This window comes from Vigna umbellata, chromosome 8 (genome assembly GCF_029865625.1).
Source record: "Vigna umbellata cultivar VRB3 chromosome 8, Vumbellata_1.0, whole genome shotgun sequence".
NCBI classification, from domain to species: domain Eukaryota; kingdom Viridiplantae; phylum Streptophyta; class Magnoliopsida; order Fabales; family Fabaceae; genus Vigna; species Vigna umbellata.
The window spans coordinates 29,000,643-29,021,425 of record NC_142172.1 but is presented as its reverse complement, the minus strand read 5'-3'; the positions used below and the strand labels follow the sequence as shown (position 1 = coordinate 29,021,425).

The following is a 20,783-nucleotide window of genomic DNA, read 5'->3' as shown; positions in this document are numbered from 1 at the left end:
TCTGTGTGTTGATCTGTTATAGCATGTACGAGAGGGAGGCCACCCCTGTTTGCGTTTAATTTTTGAAGATAAAGGAGAGAGTCTCTCAGGAGTTGAACCTATTGAGAGAATGGAAGAATATAATCTTTTCTTCTTTAAGCGAATGATGGATCTTTTTTATGTGCCCAAGCCAAGAATTGATTTCAGAGGGGATGATTATGTTGAGTGAGCCGTGGGATCGTGCCTGTGCCTGATGGAGGATCCTTTTTGTTATGTCCCCTGCAGAGTGTCTTGTAGCGTGACAAGTGTGCCTCATTTAGGGGAGGATTTCTGAAGAGAGGTGGTTACGGGTTAGGACGAACCCTAATTGCAAACGTGGACATGCATGGACATGGCTTGGGCCTTGACCTTCAAATACAAGGACGAACTCTAATTTCTCTAATTTCCCCAATTTTGCAGATTTTACCAATTTTGCAAACACGAGCTACCTGACCCAAAATAGGCAACTCAGAATTCCAATCTCTTGAATTTTCTATTCCAGTTGAGTAAATCATCTTTCCCCTTCACTTCACTTCCATCTTCCACTCTTTGCAAACTCTCTCTCAAACACTGCCTTTCCTTTTCTCGCTCCCTCTTTCTCTTTCAGTATACTTTTCCCGATTCTCTATTTTTCCCTCCTTCGACTCTGCTTCAGCAACCTCACACCCTCTCTGTCTTCACCATATTCACCTATTTGTTGTGGATGCCCCAAGTGGCTTTTCTCAAAGAGGGGACTCAAATTCCAAGCTTTCAAACTCAAATTCCTTCATTGATTTGAAACTGGGTCGATTTGCTGACCATGGAGATGTCATTGATGCGAGGTTTTCCAAAGTTTTGTCTTCTTATGAGTCATCAATGCCTCCCAAGAGAGTGAGAGTTCCGGGGGTTCACACATCGTGCCACGTGATAATTAAAAGCCACCTCAGCATGCCACCTCGCTAAAAAATTAACGCCGTTTACTAAGATTAACGGCAAGGACATTATTGATTCAATTTTATCAAAACAGTCACTTCCAAAATTGGAGGACCCAATTGAAACTAACCCGCAAATATAGGGACTTCCGAACCTATTAAACCATTTTTAAAATAGGATTCTGAAATACATATAATATTTTACAAAACAAAGTTATCCAGAACACTCCACATCAAATATATTCTATAAATAATTTTTTAAAATAAAATTTCAAGAAGATATTTTTCAAAACATATATAATTTGTATTTTCACTCATACAACGTACATATATATTTTTTTAAAATATTATTGAATATTTATAAGAATATATTTTATTACATATAAAAATTAATAAAAGTTATGTGACATTTATTTAGAATAATAATTAAAATAATAAATAATAAAGGTTTATAATAAGTGTTTCGGATCCTTGGTTGGGCTTGTAGTTATAGTAGATTGGACGAGTTGTGTTATAGATTGGACAGGTTCTAGGTTGTCAGCAGTTTAGTTTCCGGCATCGTCCAAAGTTCGCACGAATAGTACCTATAAAAGGTTCTCTGATGCTAAAATCACTATGTGATCATTCAGTTAGTAATCAATGCATGTTATGTGCATGTTATCTTAAAGTCATACCTGAAACATTTATATATAGTAATTGTGATGGGTTTTTACCTTTTTGTTGACCTAATCACAACTCAATCATACATTAATTTGTATCAAGAGATTAATTTGTCATTACCATTATTAATATAATCATGTTGTGACCAGTTGGTCATGTTGTAGCCGCTCGGCCATGTCGGTCAGTCCAAAGTGGGCAACCAAATGAGCTCTTCACAAGAGTGATCAGTCTTCGAACCGACCTAGGGGAGCTTTGCCCAAAGGAACTCGCCCTAACAAGCTTGGCTATATGATCATACAGTACAACTCAATATGGAGGAACTCATGTTGAAGCTCAATTGTGCGGGCATACGGTACACAGACCCCCCAAGCCCGAGCATTAAATAATTTGCGAAGGGGTTTGGATATGGTCGTTTAGTTCCCAATGCTCACATGTTGAAAGGTGTAACCCGATTGGTAGAGGTTCCCTAGTTGGAACATCGTACGCTTTGATGTACGTTGATTAATTCTACCAACATGAGAGTCTTGTTAAACAAACTCATCCAATACTTTGCTGAACAAAACTAGACGAGCTCTCACCATGATATATAAAATGATGTTTTTGGTAAACGTGCTAAAATATACAAACATTGTTCAAAAAACACCTTATGAATTATGGAAGGACAAAAGGCCTAATATCTCATATTTTCACCATTTTGGTTTTCAATACTAAAGATAATATATGAAAGTTTGACTCTAGAAGCGATGAAGGAATCATGCTTGGTTACTCAAAAACGTTAAGAGCGTTTAGGGCTTACAACTTTAGAACATTGAAAGTTGAGGAAGTCATTTATGTAAAATTTAATCATGAGCCTGACCTAAACAAGTTAAAGCTAGACGACTCTTTCTCCAAATTATAGATAGACGATAATTTATCGAAGGAGGCAAGTACATCAGACGCACATAAAGATAAAGAAGAGAGTATAGGAAGAGCCACCCAACGATACTTCTGAAGAAAGAAGGGAACCAAACAGCCTATATAGTCTAATCACCAAGGATCACCCTTCAAAAAAGATCACAGGAAGTCTAGATGAGCGTGTGAGAACAAGAGTATATCATAAGCATCCTACCACAACTCTCATCTCTCAAATAGTGTCACTGAACGTTAATCAGGCTCTGGAATATAACTCTTGTTTTAAAGCCATAAAAGAAGAGCTGGATCAATTGAAGAAGAATGAGGTATGGGAACTCGTAGAGTTACCCCAAGGAAAGTATATGGTCAAAGCTAAATGGGTATATCACAACAAACTCGATGAAAATGGAAAAGTCATCAAGAACAAAGCAAGAATTGTTGCGAAAGGCTATTCTCAGCAGGAAGAAATTGACTACACAAAAACCTATGTTCTAGTAGCAAGGTTAAAAGTCATTCGCATTCTTCTATCATTCACAATGTTCAACAAAATTAGATTATATCAAATGGACGTTAAAAATGTATTCCTAAATGGTGACAAATAAAATGAATGATTGAGCATAGATCCTTCCTACTCGGATAAAGTAAAAAAAGGACAAATAAAAGGAATTATGTCTTGTGTATTTTGAATGAAAATATAAAAAATATATACAAGAGAGAGTATCTATAATCATGTTATTTTATTTCTATAATTATGCTAATCTCTTTCTATAATAATGCAAGATTATTCCTATAAATAAGTTATTTTAATATGAACAATTATACTATTATTTTCTCTTAATAATATCGAAATATGATTTATTTTTTAAGAGGAGATTTTAATGATTTAGGCTTTGTTCTTTTGGGTGTATTTGGGGGAGATGATTTGGGGGAATTTGAGTGGATTTGAAGGTAATTTTTTAGTTGTTTTTTTGAGTGGATTTGTGGGTAATTGAGAGGGGATTTTGAAGTAAAGTTTGTGAGAATTAATGTAGGATTTGATTGATCTGATAGATTTAAAAAATTAGTTTAATTGGTAGAAATTAAAGATTACCAAAATGTCCCTAGTTATAAAAGTAATATAAAATGTTATTTATTAATGTTATATTTAATTGTAAAAATGTTTATAAAGAGAAAAAAATTATAAATAATTTTTAAAATTAATATTTAAAAATTATAAAAAGTCGAAGCACTGTCTAAATAAATTATGATCTTCAATGTTCATAGTCCGTAATAAGTTTTCAATTACTTATGTAGTTGGATTAGATGATTGAATCCTAGCATTTACCAGCGATATTGGACGCTCCATGGTTTGTGTACGTCGTTAAAGAACAAGACATAGTCTTCTTGATTGATTAATTTGTTTTTGTAGTTCATCAATGATTTGAAAGTCTATCTAATTTGTAGTCTTCTTGACAATTAATTTGTTTTTGTAGTTCTCTCTTCTACTATTCTTCTTCTCTCTCTTCTACCAATTATACAATATTTAAAATAAGACTACCTTTGTTTTGTTAACTAATTTGTTTTAGAATATTATAATAATAGTTTGTAGGATGTGAAATTTGGAAGAAGTTGTCTAAGCTTATTTTAAGTTTATTTTCTTTCAAGGAAAGTTCCTGAAGTATAAATTCTAAAATATGGTATCACATGAAAGCAGTTATTGATATAAAAGCTATTCAATTATAAGCATAAGCAGCTAAGAGATTCTGGTATATTTTATAAGTATAAACCTCTATGCACACAATCCAATCCAAAATCCTAATTTGATTAACAGAATTTTAACATAATGAGTTTTTTTTACTAAACTTAATTAATTGAATTATAGCAGTTGTTGTGGCATGAATATCAAGAGTATGATCACACAAAAGAAGGGTACAAAATTAGAAAGTTCGCTGCTTTATTGTATAAACCCATTTAAAGAAAAAGCTAAATTAATTTTTTAAAATATAATGAATAAGATTTAATTAAAAACCAAAATAAAGGGCTGAAAAATATATTTTTAATATTTTAATTTATATAAAATCCTTTAATGCAACCAATGCAAAGGGTGTGAATTATCTGTAACCAGTAACAGATTCAGGGAGTTCCGGTGTCGAGTGGCAAATGGCGCAACAGGTGGTCGGAAATGTTGTGCTTAGCCACTCTATTGTTATGCGACGGTTTTGCAACCTCCTTTTCCACGGACCCTTCGTTGCTACTACATATAACCTTTGTCGTCAAACCTCCACTGCACCGTCGTCCACCTCCTCTCCCTCTCCATCCCATAAACCTCTCCTCCACCAAAGAAACCTTCATCTTGTTGTCCATGGCAGACATCTCCCTCCTCTCCCTCCTCCCCTTCTTGGCTACGTCTCTGTCTGCCTCCATTGGTAGTGCTCCGAGCCTACCTCCATGATCTTCGTCGTTCTCGTGAACCCCAAAGCCATCATCGCTGTCATGCAGGAAGGTTCAGTCGCTGGAGCTTTTCAACGCTGGAGCTATGGAAGTCCAATTAATACACACACCACATCCTCACCAACCAGAACCGGAAATCGGAGACCGGAGATGATGTTGGAGAAGCTGAAACCGGATACCACACTGTGTAACCGAATACGCCTTCATTGGAACTCAACATTGAAGCTGGAATGTGTAACCGAATACGCCTCCCTGTTGGAGAATGTGTAACCGGATACGCCAACGTTGTAACCGATTATGTGCGACTCAAAAACTGTAATCGGATACCCTCTTCTTCGAACCGAATACCTGGCTTCTTCCATCATTTCTTCAACCACTGCTCCTTCCACATTTGGTCATTTTCATCCGCTTGCTCATCATCAACAACAACGTTCTTGCTCCTCCAACTGTCTTCCTCTTCAACTAAATGACAGAGCTTCTACCTGCAACAACCACGTCAAAATCAACCCGTTAATATATTTCGAAGGGTAGCGATATTCCAACAACGCAAATTTGACAAAAATTTGACAACGCCACGTGTCAACTTTTAAGTGGACGTAATTTGAATGTTATTTGTAATTAAAAATCTGATTTGGAGGGGCAAAAGTTAGGATTCCGAAAGTGCCCTCTTCATTTTCGAACTGTAACTTCTGTCGTTATCAACCTATTCTCTCTCCATTTTAGGGATTTGAAATTCATTTGAACTTCTCTCTTCATAACTGTTGTTCGTCCTCCATTGTAAGGGTTTCGTTTGTTTTGAAGATCTCTCTGTCCTGCTTCCCTGTGACCATTTCTTTGGTTTGAATCTCTGTGGACATTGGGTTTGTTTGTTTGAGTTGTAGATCACCGTTGTCTCCTTCGGTGTCTCTGTGAACTCGTCTTCTTTGTTTGAGTTGGAGATTACGCTTGTCTCGTTCGGTGTCGATTTTATCGAAGTTGTTACCTTTTTTGTGCAATGGGTTCGTCCGGTGACAATGGTTCTTCGAACAAGGTATGAACTTTTTCATGTTTCCGTATTCGTATTTTGGGGTTGGGTTTTTGGTCTTGCATCTGTTCGTCATTTTTTTGATGTTTTTTACTTTTGGGTTGTGACTTACGTTGGTTATTTGTATCAAAAAACAATTGTTTTTTGCAGTTGTTTGTGTATATGTGTTGCAGGTAAATTTGTTACATGGATTGTTTGTTGGTTGTCAATTTAGATGATTTGAAGAAACAAGAAAAATCAACAATCAATAGAAAACACATAAAAGTTATTAATGATGCTTTAGAGGAACAAGATGCTGTAATTGAAGAATTTGAAGAAGAGTTATCTGCTTGAAGAGAAGAATAAAGATGAAGGTGGTTACACTGTAACCAACATGATTTTTACAATAACTTTGAATGTGAAGTGAAGGAGGAGTTTACAGGTTGTTTATAGGTTTACAAGTGAGGTCCTGCACCATTGACACAGGACAGATGCACTTGTAATCGATTATTGGGACCGTGTAATCGCTTACCAGGAAAAAACTCCCCTTTTGTGCTGAAAGTTGAGAAGAACTACCCAGGCCTGACTTAAGCACTCCCCAGGGTTATTTTGGAGTCCTTTTGACTGTGTTTTGAAGGTTTTTTGGATGGATCATTATTAGAATACTTCAAGTTGGAATACTTCAATATTAAACAAATAAAAAAGGAAAAATAAAGGGTATTGAGTAATGAAAAATTATAACAATATTAACAACCACATAGATTAATAGGAAAACGTAACAACAGTTCAACAAACCATAAGTTTTGAAATTAAAAAGTACACAACAGTATTAGAAAACGTACATAACAGTTCATCATACATTGCTGCACTAAACAACTCATGACCATTAAACTCAGTCAATCTCTTTAGGCTCGACACTAAAACACCAAACATTATTAAACCGAATACTATTAACTAGAAACTGTTTGGACGAACGCTCAAAGATAAAGCCTCCTCGAGACCCAACGCTGCCTATGACGGAAACTATTAGGACGAACGTTTATAGTCTGCGTCGAATACCTAGATCACTCAACCGAACACATAGAGTACAGACCGAACGTCTAGAACCTTGGCCGAATGATCTCGACTTAACCAAACAGTATTAAATCAAAATTTGACCGAACGGTACTAAATCCATTCTGACCGTTCGGTACTGAATCAAATCCTGAGAGTACTAATTTTATCCGAGCGCTAAAATTTCTAATACACTAAAACCGAACGTTCATGATCCAACCTTAAGAATATCAATTTATAACCGAACGTTCAAGATCTAAATTTACGAATATCAATTTAAGACCGAACGCACACTAATACATCAAAACCGAACGTGAATATCAAATTAATACCGAACGCTCATGATTGCAACCTAAGAATACCACGTGAAGACCGAACGCTCAGGATTGCTTCATGAGAATACTAAATTAAGGACGAATGCCTAAAATCACTAATTCACTGGATACTGTTTGGACGAATGTCTAATATATTACTAACTTTACCTAAGGACGAACGCGAACGCTCGTTACCTTAGAACACAAAACCGAACGCTCATGCTATTTTGGCCGACCACTAATTGGTCGAGCAAATTGGACGAACGTCCAATTTTGACTAACCAAAATTGAACGTACGCGCGTTCTGCAGAATTCTACAGAATCGCATCAGATTTTTCCAGAAACCAGAAACCCCATTTTCATCCCCTTCCATTTCTCAGTGCCAAGCCCACTTAAGGAGATGATGATGGAGGTTTCCTGGTGGTGGCTGGAGCACTTCCAGGTGGAGAGACCCACCACCAACTGCTGCTACCCACTTTTGCTGAACGTAATTTGGGTTCCTTATCACCCCTCCGGTAAGCAACTTTGCAGCTAGCATAATATATTAGGATCCCCTGATTAATTGGGAGGTTACAGTAACTTGGTGTTATTTGATTCTTTCCGAGTCAGAGTGGGTGAGCGGTGGCTGACTTAGTGCAGATTTGGTAACAGGAAACCTAGGTTAATCTGGTTTGGAGAGGTATGATAAGGGGAGAGAGGTTTTATGGTTCGGGAACGAGAATTCCCTGTTGTTTTACTGCAGAATCGCTAAAGGAAATAGGTGTACTGAGCTTGTGACAAAACCACTCGCTAACCAAAGAGGAAGGAACAATGCACCTAAGCGACGAAGGAACAACGGTGCCAGCGGAAAAACGAGAGCTTTGGAGAAATGGCGCACAGAAAGCACTTCAATGGCGTAGAGAGAGACGACTTCCTCCAAAGACACTGGTGGACCCAAGCGACGGAAGAACAACGGTGGACAGAGACACCACTTCAATGACAGAGAGAGTTTCAAAGGAAGGAACTTCAATGACGGAGATAGAGTTTTGAAGGATATTTCGGTGAAGGGGGAGAGAAAGTTTCGAAAAGGGGGAGAGAGAGTTTCAAAGGGGGAAAGAGAGTTTCGAAAAAGAGGAAAGAGACTTTTGCAGGGTTTCTGAAAAGCGCCAAAAAGTTTCTGAAAATTATTCCAAAAATGCCCTCCAAAACAAAATGAATCTTTAAACAAAATTTAATAAAAACAACCAATGACAGTGAGACACGTGTTGTTGTCAAATTGTTGTCAAAAATCTGTTGTTGAAGAAACGTTTTCCTATTTCGAAACATGTATAGAAGCACAGTGTTGGTATATTATGTATTCGTACAGCGCATATAAGTCTTTGTCACCTAAATCAGCACAAATCCTCGCAGTTTTGGCGAGATCAATTCAACGGTGTTATTTTGCAAATCGTTGCTCTTCCATCGTCGCAAATCATGGCAAGAGAACAAAGCTACTTTTCCAAATCCATCCTCGCCAATCTCCGTAAACAGTGATTTCCTTTCAAACGAACACAGCATTAGGGTTTAACATTATGGTTTAATACCCAATTTTGTCCCCAGTTTGATTCGAAAAATCTCAATTTAGTCCCTCGTTAGAAAAGTAATTGTAATGGATCCTTACTTGTAGATTTGTGAGTCAAGTTAGTCCCTTCCGTTAAATATAAGCAAACGGAGTTAATGGGATGATGATGTGGTAGTAATTAGTGGTTAGGTGTCAAAACGCAATTGTGTGCGTGCTTACATGGTGTTAGGGCAGCTGTTACAGAAATTGGGTTTTATTAGAAATTGGGGATAAACTGATTTAGGGGTGATTTGTGGCAAATTAGGGCATTTTGGTTTCTGCGAAAGAAGACAGAGGCAGTGATTGATCACGAGAACCATTAACGTGAAAACATGTTGCCGGAAACATCAAATGTGCCGCGAGACTCTTTAGTTCATCGTCTGCAACCTCTCCGGCGGCGCCGTCGCAATTCTCGAATACTCTGGCAGGGCTCCGGGATCGGCTGGCGGAGGAGTCGCCGTCTCTCTCGGACTTCATTGCGCTGAAATCGGAGAGCGCGTACTCGGTAGAGGTTGGGACGAAGAAGAAGCCGCTTCCGAAGCCGAAGTGGATGAAGGAGGTTGTTCCTGACGGCGAGAAGTACGTGCAGATTAAGAAGAAGCTCCATGAATTGAAGCTTCACATTGTTCGCGAGGAGGCTCGCTGCCCTAATTTGGGCGAGTGCTGGTCCGGCGGCGAGACAGGCACTGCTACCGCGACCATCATGATTCTCGGTGACACTTGTACTCGAGGTTGTAGGTTGTAATCCAATCATTTGGCTTTCTTTTTATGTGTTTTAACTATTTATTTATTTTTTTAATTGGTGCATTCATTTGTCTTCACGTTAATGGTTCTCGCGATCACTGCCTCTGTCTTCTTTCGCAGAAACCAAAACCCAATTTCTGTAACAGCTGCCCTAACACCATGTAAGCACGCACACAATTGCGTTTTGACACCTAACCACTAACTACTGCCACATCATCATCCCATTAACTCCGTTTGCTTATATTTAACGGAATGGACTAACTTGACTCACAAATCTACAAGTAAGGATACATTACAATTACTTTTCTAACGAGGGACTAAATTGAGATTTTCGAACTAAACTGGAGACAAAATTGGGTATTAAACCTAACATTATTGTTAGTTTGGTTTAGTGGAAATGAGATGTGGGACTAATGATAAATTGTTGATTGTCATTAGGGGTTAAGAATGTCATATATTTGTTCGTAAGGTTGGAAGATGAAATTGGTACAAAATTTATAATAAAAATGAAATATAATTTTGCTTAAAGGATTAGAAAGTAAAAACATAATTAATCAAAATTTATTACTCTATTAATTTTAGTCTATGACTAACAAAAAGATTAAAAATTAGAAGGAACTAAAAGGTGTTTGTACAAATAAAAATTAAATTAGTAAGTACTTTTATAATTTCACATTAGAGATGCAGGAAAGAGAGGAAAAAGGTGTTTGCGCATCATCAAGTTGAGCTACAAGCTCGTTAACTTTGACTCATTATTTGCTTTTTATTCTTGTCAGGAACGGTAATCGAAGGCGCATGAAGAGTTCCACATATCCCAAGGATAGAGTATGCGCAAGCTGAAGTATGGCTTACAGTTACTGTCATTTACAAACTATCTAACAAAAAGGATTTCTAACGACAAAACTTGACCTAAGCCTTCCAAGCCATTGAGGTGACATCATCTGCTAAATGTACATTGCACTCATTCATAATAGGACAGAAGAAACTCAACCTTCGAGCTCGATTCATCACGTTTTCATATGGCTTACTCTGTTCTTTGACGTTTTGGGGCTTGTGCACTATCATCACTAGCAATACCATGTTGAGTTTTGGGAGAATCAGGATTCCGACCCTTTTCCTGCGAGCCTTCCTCAACTGTGATACTTCGGTTAGCTTGATCAGGTCCTGACCTACAATGGTCCACTTGTGATGCTGCTTCCAAAACATTTTTGACCGGGAAGTCTCTCGTGGTATTCGGAGATACTCCAGATTGACTCTCAATGGTAGATGATGATGCCTTCAACGCTTCAGTTTCAGATTTACATTGCTTCTCAAACATCATCTGGAGGTACCTTCCTTGTTCTTCTATTCGCAGCTGCAGATTTCTTTGAATCTGACAGAAAAAAGAAGGGGAGGAGAAGAACAATATTAGAACTACGAAAGAGATATGACAAGGACATAACACAACACTAAAGAGAAAGTGCTGAGTCTTAGAATTACAATTTGTATCTTCAACAAATCAAAGATAAAAGATTGATCATGACCAGCAAATGAATTATAATTTATTATACGATAAATTAATAAAATAGAAATCAGAATACAGGGAACAACATGAATAATGAACAATATTGAATTATTTCTCTGGAGAATATTTACATCCCTTCAATTCCTTTCACCTAGCTTACAAACACACAGACTTCACATCTGGTCGATTTCAAATTACAAGTAAAAAATTATTCTCGCAAATCCCATGTGCCATAAAACATGAACTTCTAGTTGGATTGGAAAACCAGTGATTGTTTTGATATTTGGTCCTCCAATCAACCCACAACCGAATTCCCAAAGAACAAGCTGAGCCAATGAAAAATTGATAACCTGGAATTTTATATCAAAAATAACTACTAGTAAAACATTTTGTGTTTGTGGGCAAAAGCATATGCAAGTAAGACGGCGTGCCCCTTTCTTAGCTTTTGAGTTTGTGGGCAAAAGCATATGCAAGTACATGTATGTTGTATGTGTTGATGTTCTGCTTACGATGAAGATACTCCATTCAGTAACTCTTTTGTAGATTTCAATAATCCAAACAGAGAATATTTTAATCATATCTCAACGATCATTTAGAGAGAGAATTTAGGGAATGAAAATAGCTTTCTTAAGGTAGATAACAGTTTCTGCACATGACCACCCATCTAGTCTATAAAAGGATCCGCATAAGATATAGTCTCCTAACAGACCTAATGGAGACTATTTCCATAGCGTCATTGCATAGGGGCCTTTTGAGTCCTTTTTTTCAAAACAAATATTCAAGGCTTCTCTTGTATTCTATTATAGGAATCAAACTTGTTTTTATAGTCTCCCAATTTTCATCCTCTCTCTTATCTGTTCTCCTCCGCATTTTTCCTCTTCGCGACTCTGACAGTTATCTGGTCTTCCCGACTGACTTCAGCAAGACCCATTTTATTTTCTCTATTGTGATTTTGTCATTTAGTGAATATTTGCTCTCTGCAACCTGGCTTCCAGACACGATTTTATATTTTGTGATTTTATTTTCGGATGACATTATTTTAAGGTTTAGGCCAAATGTACCAAACTATTAAAATACGAATGTCAGTTTTTTCAAGAAGCAGCATATAAAGTTAAGAAGTATTAGTATCGCCAAAGTCATTAAGTATAAAAAGTTGAGAAGGACAAGGCAAGATTGAGAAGTAATAGGTAGGGTCGAAAAGTATTAGTTTAGTATTACCCATCTTGCTGAAAAATATTATACAAAATCAAAATTTACCCATCTTGCTGAGAATTACAAATCAAGGTTGGGAAATACTTGAAAAATACAAACAAGATCGAGAAGTACTAATCTTGTTAGGAAACACTAGGGAAGTTCAAGAAGTACTATTCTTGTCCACAAGTACCAAACAAGATTGATGAGTACTAGTTTTGTTGAAAATATTAGGTAATGCTGTGAACACCTTAAACATCTAAAATTAATCATCATGACTAAAAGATTAAAAATGACATGGCTTGTCCTCAAGGACTCAATCATATAAAGACTCATAAAAAATAGTATAAATAACGTTAAATTATCTTTACATATTCCTCACCTCCGAAACCAAGACCTTGAGACCGAAACTCAATAGATCAAGAAGTGACCGTGAATTTTAGACTTTCAATTACACTAATTAATCAATATGAAATACAAGATCTTATCTACCTTCTAAGAACATTAGTGATATTTAAAATATCTTTATGTAATATTAATTACATCACTAGTATCCTTATATTATTTTTTATTTTAATTTTTTATGATATTATGTTAATGCATGATTTGTGTGTAATTTGACTTTATTAATTTGTTATTTTTTAATTATGGAATTGAAATGTTGAATTATTATTTTATTAGTATTATTTTATTAATATATGTTATATGTAAATATTTCAATATTTTTTTAATATTAAGTAAAGTTTAATAAGTATATAGGAGTCATGTTAACTTGATCTTGTGTAACCATACGAATGTTTTGACCACGGTTCATGACTAGTTAATTGTGCCTATGATCAATGACTGATATAGTTTCCAAAATATGGATAACTATATAAATACATCTTTCAAGCTGAACAAACCTTTGAAACACCCTTCATATACAAATACATTCAATTCATTGATATATGTTCGAAATAAATTCTAGAGAAATGAAGTTCACACCTCAAGCTGTTCATGCAACCGCTTCTGAACCTCCATTTGTAGTCGTAGAGCTTCAGTGATCTCAATACCACTGTCAGTAATACAATAGTAAAGTCATCATAATAATTACTGTTTCTGAAATATTACTAAAAACTTTACATGGAACCATATATTGGCCTTATTGTGGTCTTAATCCGGGGTCACTGAAAATTCTAAGCCACTTGGTGATCCAAAGACTAATACTTTTTGGACCTTGTCGTAGCTTCTATTCCAAGATACAGTAACAAAGCCTCTTCTATTTTAATCCTTATATTCATTCCTCTCAGGTTAAGTGGTAAGATACAAATAGTAACTGCCATCTAAACAAACTTAACAGCGATTCCATATACAATAACGTGCAACATAATCAATTCAATTTCTTCTGGGAATGTAACATTTGCACCAGCAAAAGTCATGTTAATGAATGAGCTTCTGTCTATCAATTTGATGTATCAGCATTTATGGTAATACTGCATTACATATATTATTTAAAAAGAAGTAAATAGTATATACTTACGTTTTTAAATCTAGAGATGACATCTCTTCAATGGAACCTGCTTTTTTCTCCGCAACTCCTGCCAACAGTAGTCAACGAGCAAACTGTTGATCAGCTTACGACACAGATGATTATGACTCTAGTTTCAAGGAATTGACTCAAGACACAAAACTTCAAGACAACAATCACTGGGGTCTTGGTCAATTTGTCAGACAAAGTTGGTGATTTTTGAGTTTCTTGAGCAAACATAGGTTTCTTGATGCAGAGGGTGGTTCATGGAGAGACAGAGAATTGGGAAATATCCAAGAGGCTAAGATTAGTTATGAATTGCTTCACCCCCTTACTGTCATGTATAAAGTCTAATATTAGACTTGTACAAGTTTTTAGTATATATGATAGATGCACCTTTCTATTTTATTCCTCTTTTTTTTTTTTTTGTTAGGTCTGTGTTCCTGTTAATTTATTTTTAAAATTTTAGTGTCTTAACTGTAAATGAACAATCATAAACTTTTTGAATAGGCTCCTTCTAAATGAGAAAGCTTTCGTTTTGTCATTAGGAATTAAACTACTTATTCAATTTGTGTTAGCCGCACCATCGTGACTAATGACCACAACTTCACGGACTAAAATGAAACATTTCTTTTAATAAGGATGCAAACAGAAAAAAAAAAAAGTTCTGAGAATCAAACGAAAAAAAAACATACTTTCTCAAATCTTGAATATGAGCCAAAAATCTAATTTATGCTACTCAAGAAAGTTGGTTAGAATTATTTAATTGCAACAATTCCAAATAAAAAATAAACTTCTTTCCAAAACTATTTTTCATTGGAACTTGATATCAAGAGTAAACAAGAGTCACTGGAAATAAAATCTAAATTAAAGGAAGGGTTTTCTATGAATAATTTCATTATAATAGGGTAAAAATAATTAAAATTTTGCTTATATATGAGACCAGCATCCGTGAGGTTTTTTTTGCCTTATAAAGGGGGTATGACCAAAAGGTTATTTAAATCTTAATTTTCTTAGTATATTCAAATACGTTTAGATTTTCTGAAGTGTCTACATTTTCAAAAGATATTAAGGTAAGCCCTTCACAACTAATATATGCATAGTATTGGAAAAGAATCCAAGTGCGTATTATCTAACTCGATCTTACAGGCAAAGGATTAAACTCATTAACATCGGTTTAAGATTTTAAGTGCTTTACACGATTCAATAGTTTGTCGCTAAAGGTGATTTGCATTAATGTAACCCTTGAATGCACAAGATACCATGCATTAATTGGTATTTAATAAATTAGTAAAACATTTTCTTATGTTTGAAAAGCATATTAAAGAAACCTAGTTTACAATCAAGAATGATCTACTTTTATTCCTACAATAATTAGCATCACAGAATACTCAAACAAAACAGGTATTTATAATTAATGCATGCTGGTAAATATTATACGAGACATAATTTATGTACCTTCAGATGACTCCGGTCTATATCTAGCTGTCCTGTATTTCTTCATCTCGAGACAAATATGTTTCAGTAAACGTACACATGCTACCAAACAAACCAAAGGAGTTAAAAGCAAAGTGCACAAACCTGCAAATGGCTTTTCACATGATATATAGTTAATCCTTCAACTTTCATGAGCTTCAGCACACCCTTTGGAGTAGCTCCTGCAGAAAGAAGACAGAAAAACAGGAAAAAAATAAAATAAGAACAAAGCTTAGCAAAGTAAGGCTAAAGTTACCAAACAGAGAAAAATAGATTATTGTACTTTCACTTCCCCCAAGTTGGTTGACAGCCTCCACAAACGCCTCGTGAAGTTCTGGTGTCCAACGCATTCGTGACTTGGCAGGAGTAGAATTTGCTGAGGAGGAGAGGGTAGCTCCAGAGCAATTGTCTCCATATGAAGCAGGAAGTTGTTGTAGACCTTGGGATTGATGTCCTGGAAACTGTGAAAGTGGTTTTGCAACCTGGAATGGCACCTAAAGCCACAAAATGAGATCCGAACATATTCCTTGAATAAATTATGTATCAGTTTACTCTGAAAGCTAATATTGATTTGAGTTATGAAATAGTTCACCTTTGGCTCAATGTCTCGAATGTTGTCAGTGAGAAGGTCATCCCAATTAGAAGTCAAAGTGTCATCATCACTGATTAGCCGCTCAGCCCACTCCTGCCAATCATTTTGCTTAGAATACTCCTCGGATGCCATTATAGGGCAATCACTACTTTCTACCCTATTATCGTCCATTGAGTCATGTGCAGGAAAATCCAGAAAACTTGGCAGGGACTCTGTATGCCAGGAAGCACTGTTTTCTTTGGAAAAATGGGTTGGTGTTGCTGAAGTTGGTGGTGCAGTACTCGAAGAATATGATAATGGAAATTGGGCAATGTTGGTTGATGATTGTGAAATAAAATGAGCGTTAGAAGAGTTTTTTTCATCAGGTGAAAGAGATGAGTGATGAAGGTCAATTGAATTTGCAGAGGAAGACGAAAAAATATGCCCAACTACTCCGTTGGAATTCAAATAACTTGAATGAGTATAAGGTCTTGTCATAAGTTCTTGATCTACAATATCCAATTGTGATTCAGGCAGCCTAGGATACATATCTTCTGTGGGTATTGGAAGGATTGACAAAGATGAAGAAAGTGCTCCAGACATCCCCATGCTATTGAGTTGCTTTGATCTTTCAATGGAGAAAGTAGGATGTGCTTCCATTATTTTCCTTCATTGTTGATTGAAAGAATAAAATATCAGTTTTCAGTGAATTTATAAAATCTTAAACCCTGCATTTTATCCCATAATGCTCACCAGCAAAATACCACTCAACTTGATTTTTGTTTTTGATACCCAAACCAGACTATTTGTCATCAATCTTCAGATCTGTGAAAGGAAAAAGCACTCTAGTCTGTAATATAAAAAAGTTACTCAATAAAGAAAGCAACTCACTAGTAAGAACTTCTGAAGATTATAAAACCTCATTATCAAAGACAGACTAGATAAAAAGCATGCCCAATCCTCAAAGCAAGTAAAAACCAGAAACAGACTAATGAAATCATCATTGCAGTTGATCACAAACCTCAAAGTTCAAAAGCAAGACATTAAGTTAATTTCTGTAATAGTTGATAGTCCACTGTGATTAGGTTAATTCCTGTAATAGTTCTAAAGCACGACCATTTTCTCTCTATCTCTCCATCCCCAATTCAAAACCACTCTTATTTTCATCAGCAGTAGCAAGAGAAACTGATAATCAAGTTATCTCCGGCTTCACCTAAATTTTTTTCTGTCCAGTTAGAGAAATGAAACTACGAAGAGATTTCAGGCGCCTAAATACCAGAAGATAAACCAATAGCCCACAGGCTACTCCCAATATGGAACCACCTCTTGCGATCATTACGCAACCATAGCATTGCTACCTTTCTCTCAATTTACACAATAAATACTGCAAGAAAGACATGCAGTCCAACTACAGACAACAAACTCCAAATACAGAGTGAAATTCTCATCCCCAATCTTTCATTTTTCAACATAAAACTTTCTCTGACACAAGTCTATCACAGGCTAAAGAACAGACCGAGCATAGTTTCCTCGTATTCGTAACCATCTTTCCTTCAAACGCGTCAATCCATCTATTTTTAAAGATTAGAATTCTCTTTTTACAATACCTTTGATTTACAAACCAAACATGAGAAGAAGAGTGGTTACAGCCTAGCAAGCGGAACAACATCTATTCTCTCTCTCAATGAAATACAAATGGAGTATGAGTATTTAACCGCTAAACGTTTTAGGTTCTTTCTATATTGTTTCTATGAAGTTTAGAGTTCAGAGAAAGATGATGCCAATCCAATACAAAAAAGAAGAAGAAAAACACAGACCAATTTTCAAACACTTTCACACAGCAAACAACACATAAAAAAAGGACGAAAGAAATTCGTACTCGCACGAATAGGCATGCAAATTGATATAACATATACAAAATCAATGAAATCAACAATAAACTTCAAATTTAAGAAGGAAAAAACAAGAGTGAGAGAGAGAAACAGAGGCGGTAAGAAAACCAGCGTAGGATCGGAATTGCGAGGGAAGTGGAGTTGGGCAATGCGATGCGAAGTGGAGTGAAGTAACGCAACAAAAAACGTGAAAATGAAGCAAAACATAATGAGATCAGATACCCCGAAATTCCCCTACACGACTAAGAAAACGGTGTATCGAATTCTTACCCCAGCGAATTGGAATCGAAACCAGAGAAGATGAATGGAACAGATTCTGGTCAGAGCAAGAGAGAGAGAGAGAGAGAGAGAGAGAGAGAGAGAGAGAGAGAGAGAGAGAGAGAGAGAGAGAGAGAGAGGGAGAAAGAGGCGGGTGTTTTTGAATTCCGTCACCGGCAGGTGAACGATGACCAACGAAACGAGTGCGCTTTGTCTTCTCACTGTGCTATTGCTATGCAGTGCTACAAATACAAGCCCCGTACACGCGCCACCCACTCGCGTGATCGACAATCTCGATAGCGTGGACTCTGCGCTTCCTGCACCTGCATTCGTTCCCATGCAATTCCGAATATTTTTTATATGAATTGGATCTTGCGTTGTTTTCTACTTTAACGAAATTGCTATTGCATGTTTTTTTCTTTCTAAAAGGTATAAAAAAATATCATATTATCATATTTCCCATACAATCATTTTATTTTTACCTTACGCGGCGTCTCAAGTATTCGAATTTATTTTCTGTTAAAAGAAGAATATTCGCTTGTTATTATATAAAAATGATTTTAAGTAAAACATAAATTTAAACATTTTGTTCATTCAATAAATAATTTATAGAGACTATAATATTAAAAAAAAATCTTTGACATCATTTGATTACTATACGAGTAAAATGATTTTAATAAAAGTAAACTTTTGTATTAAAAAAAAAGAGTGTGAGATAGTAAAAAATGTTATAAAATGGGTATAAAAATAATTAGTGTCAAAATATAAAAGTAAGAAAGGACGTGACTTTTTAAATGGCATATTTTGCTTTGATAGAAGAAATTCTAAGTAATATCCGTTAGTTTGTGATGGGTGCACTAAGAAAAAAGATGTATTGGTGTGACAATTCAATGTAAAGTTTACAAGCTCCAATAAAACAAAATCACTAAACTGATAAAAACACCTCTACTAATTAACAAACTCAGAGGAATTATGCTTTCATTTCAAAAGTTAATGATTGCTTATTACAGTGATGGGAAAACGACTTTGTATTTAATAAAATATTAAGTTGGTATTTTCTATGTCCTTCTTCTTATTAAACCACTTCCAATTGTTCCAATGACTTTTTCTAATAATTGTTGAAAAATTAAGAAGATATAATAAAAAAAGTTTGTTCATCAATATTCCAGTGCTCCTTATTTTACTCAAAATTGTTGCCGTTTTGATATGTGCTTCTAGATCATGTGGTGTCGAAATAGCCGTCACTAATCCAAAACACCACTTACAAACAAAATGTCTTCATAGTTATAAGAGCATTGGTTAGTCTTAAATTATTGAAACAATTTTCAGGTGGAATGGAAGCTAGAACATAAATGATGAAGCACTACATACCATAATGTATGAAACATAAAACTTGTAAACACATGAAACTTAAATTATGTTTGTTTTTGGTCATTGGATGTTAATCAGTGATGACAAAAAACAGTTTTCATAAAGTTCATGAAATAGAAAAACTAAATATTTAGCAAGATTCTTCTGCCGCACAAGTGGCCTCAATAATGTGAAAAGGATAAAAAGGTCAACAGCACCGTGTCTATAAACTTTGGAGTATACGTAAACCTATTAGAAAAAGACTATTATATGAACGCTACAAGTATAACACACAATGAAAAATGAAAAACATTATTTATATACAATCAGAACAGGCTAATGAATTGAAAAAAAAAATGTAACAACAAGCTTCAATTTGTCCTTAATAATTTTGATTTTCTATTTCTTTTTTTTTTAGATTTTTAGATTTTTTGTTTTCTGATCTTTATTTTGTTGTTGATAAAAATTGTATAGGATGTCTTAGAGTACCGACACACCCTCAGTAGTTGTCTGGTTCTGCTTTGAAACACAACATTCATTATGTTTTTCTAAAAATCAATCCTAGAACTACAATACAAGGTTTAAAGAACTGCAAGGAGCTAATTATACCTTTGATTTTTTGTCCATTTTCCCTGAATTTATGTATGATTGACCTGTAATTTTTGGGCAACAACATTTGTAGTGTTGGAAATGATCAAACATATTGTGGATGAGGATGGGTAGTATTCAACGTGTGTATCTAACAATACAATTTATCCTGAATCAGATTTTTTTTTCTCAAAAAATGTAACAAGAATGTGATTAAAGTCATGTCACGGTACTACGATAAATTTTTAAATTTTATTATTTCTATTATTTTATGAAACTGAGTATACTTATGTAATTATTACGTTATTTCTAAATCTTCGATTTAGGTATAAGATCAAAGTTTGTGTTATTGATGACACGGGCTCAACCACTTTTGTTCTTTTTATCTTGATGTAACTACACTTAAATGTCATGAAAAATTTAAATAAAAACCAAACTGCTGATATTTACATATTTCTACTTACTAATTTCAAATTTGTTTTTTCATTAGGATACTTCTACTCTTCTTCCAGACTATTTTGGTATATTGATGGATAAGACTATATTGTTAAAGGTAGAGTCAAACACGTACCAAAAGTGGAATTGTTTCTTTATAATTCTTCGGTGAAAAAACAACATATTTTACTATTTATATACCCTCTTCATAAATGAAGATTTAACTTGCAATTTAAGATAGTTTTCGTGCTAAGTTTCTAATGAAAACAAAATTGATTATATGAGAAGAAACACCGATATGAAGAGATTCTACTTTGAAGCATTTGATAGAATGTTGCCTATGTTGTAAAAAAAGATGCAAATATGATGTCATGAAATTAGCAATAAACTATTTTGACTTATTGAAAG

General features: G+C 35.2%; 1 protein-coding gene across 2 annotated transcripts; it reads right to left on the bottom strand.

Moving 5' to 3' along the window:
- Positions 1-10,322: 10,322 nt before the first annotated feature.
- On the bottom strand, positions 10,323-17,993 carry LOC124823159 (protein PHOSPHATE STARVATION RESPONSE 1-like). 2 transcript variants are annotated; one of them, XM_088096488.1, is made up of 8 exons: positions 16,625-17,993; positions 15,874-16,519; positions 15,565-15,763; positions 15,387-15,463; positions 15,264-15,303; positions 13,818-13,875; positions 13,283-13,352; positions 10,323-10,975 (listed from the first exon to the last, which is right to left on the bottom strand). In XM_088096488.1, the coding sequence occupies exons 1-8, from the start codon at positions 16,663-16,665 to the stop codon at positions 10,628-10,630; spliced, it is 1,479 nt and encodes a 492-aa protein (XP_087952614.1). In that variant the 5' UTR covers positions 16,666-17,993; the 3' UTR covers positions 10,323-10,627. The 2 variants fall into 2 exon arrangements, with proteins under 2 accessions (XP_087952614.1, XP_087952613.1); XM_088096487.1 differs by having other exon boundaries at positions 15,565-15,775; positions 16,625-17,991.
- Between the last annotated feature and the right edge of the window lie 2,790 nt (positions 17,994-20,783).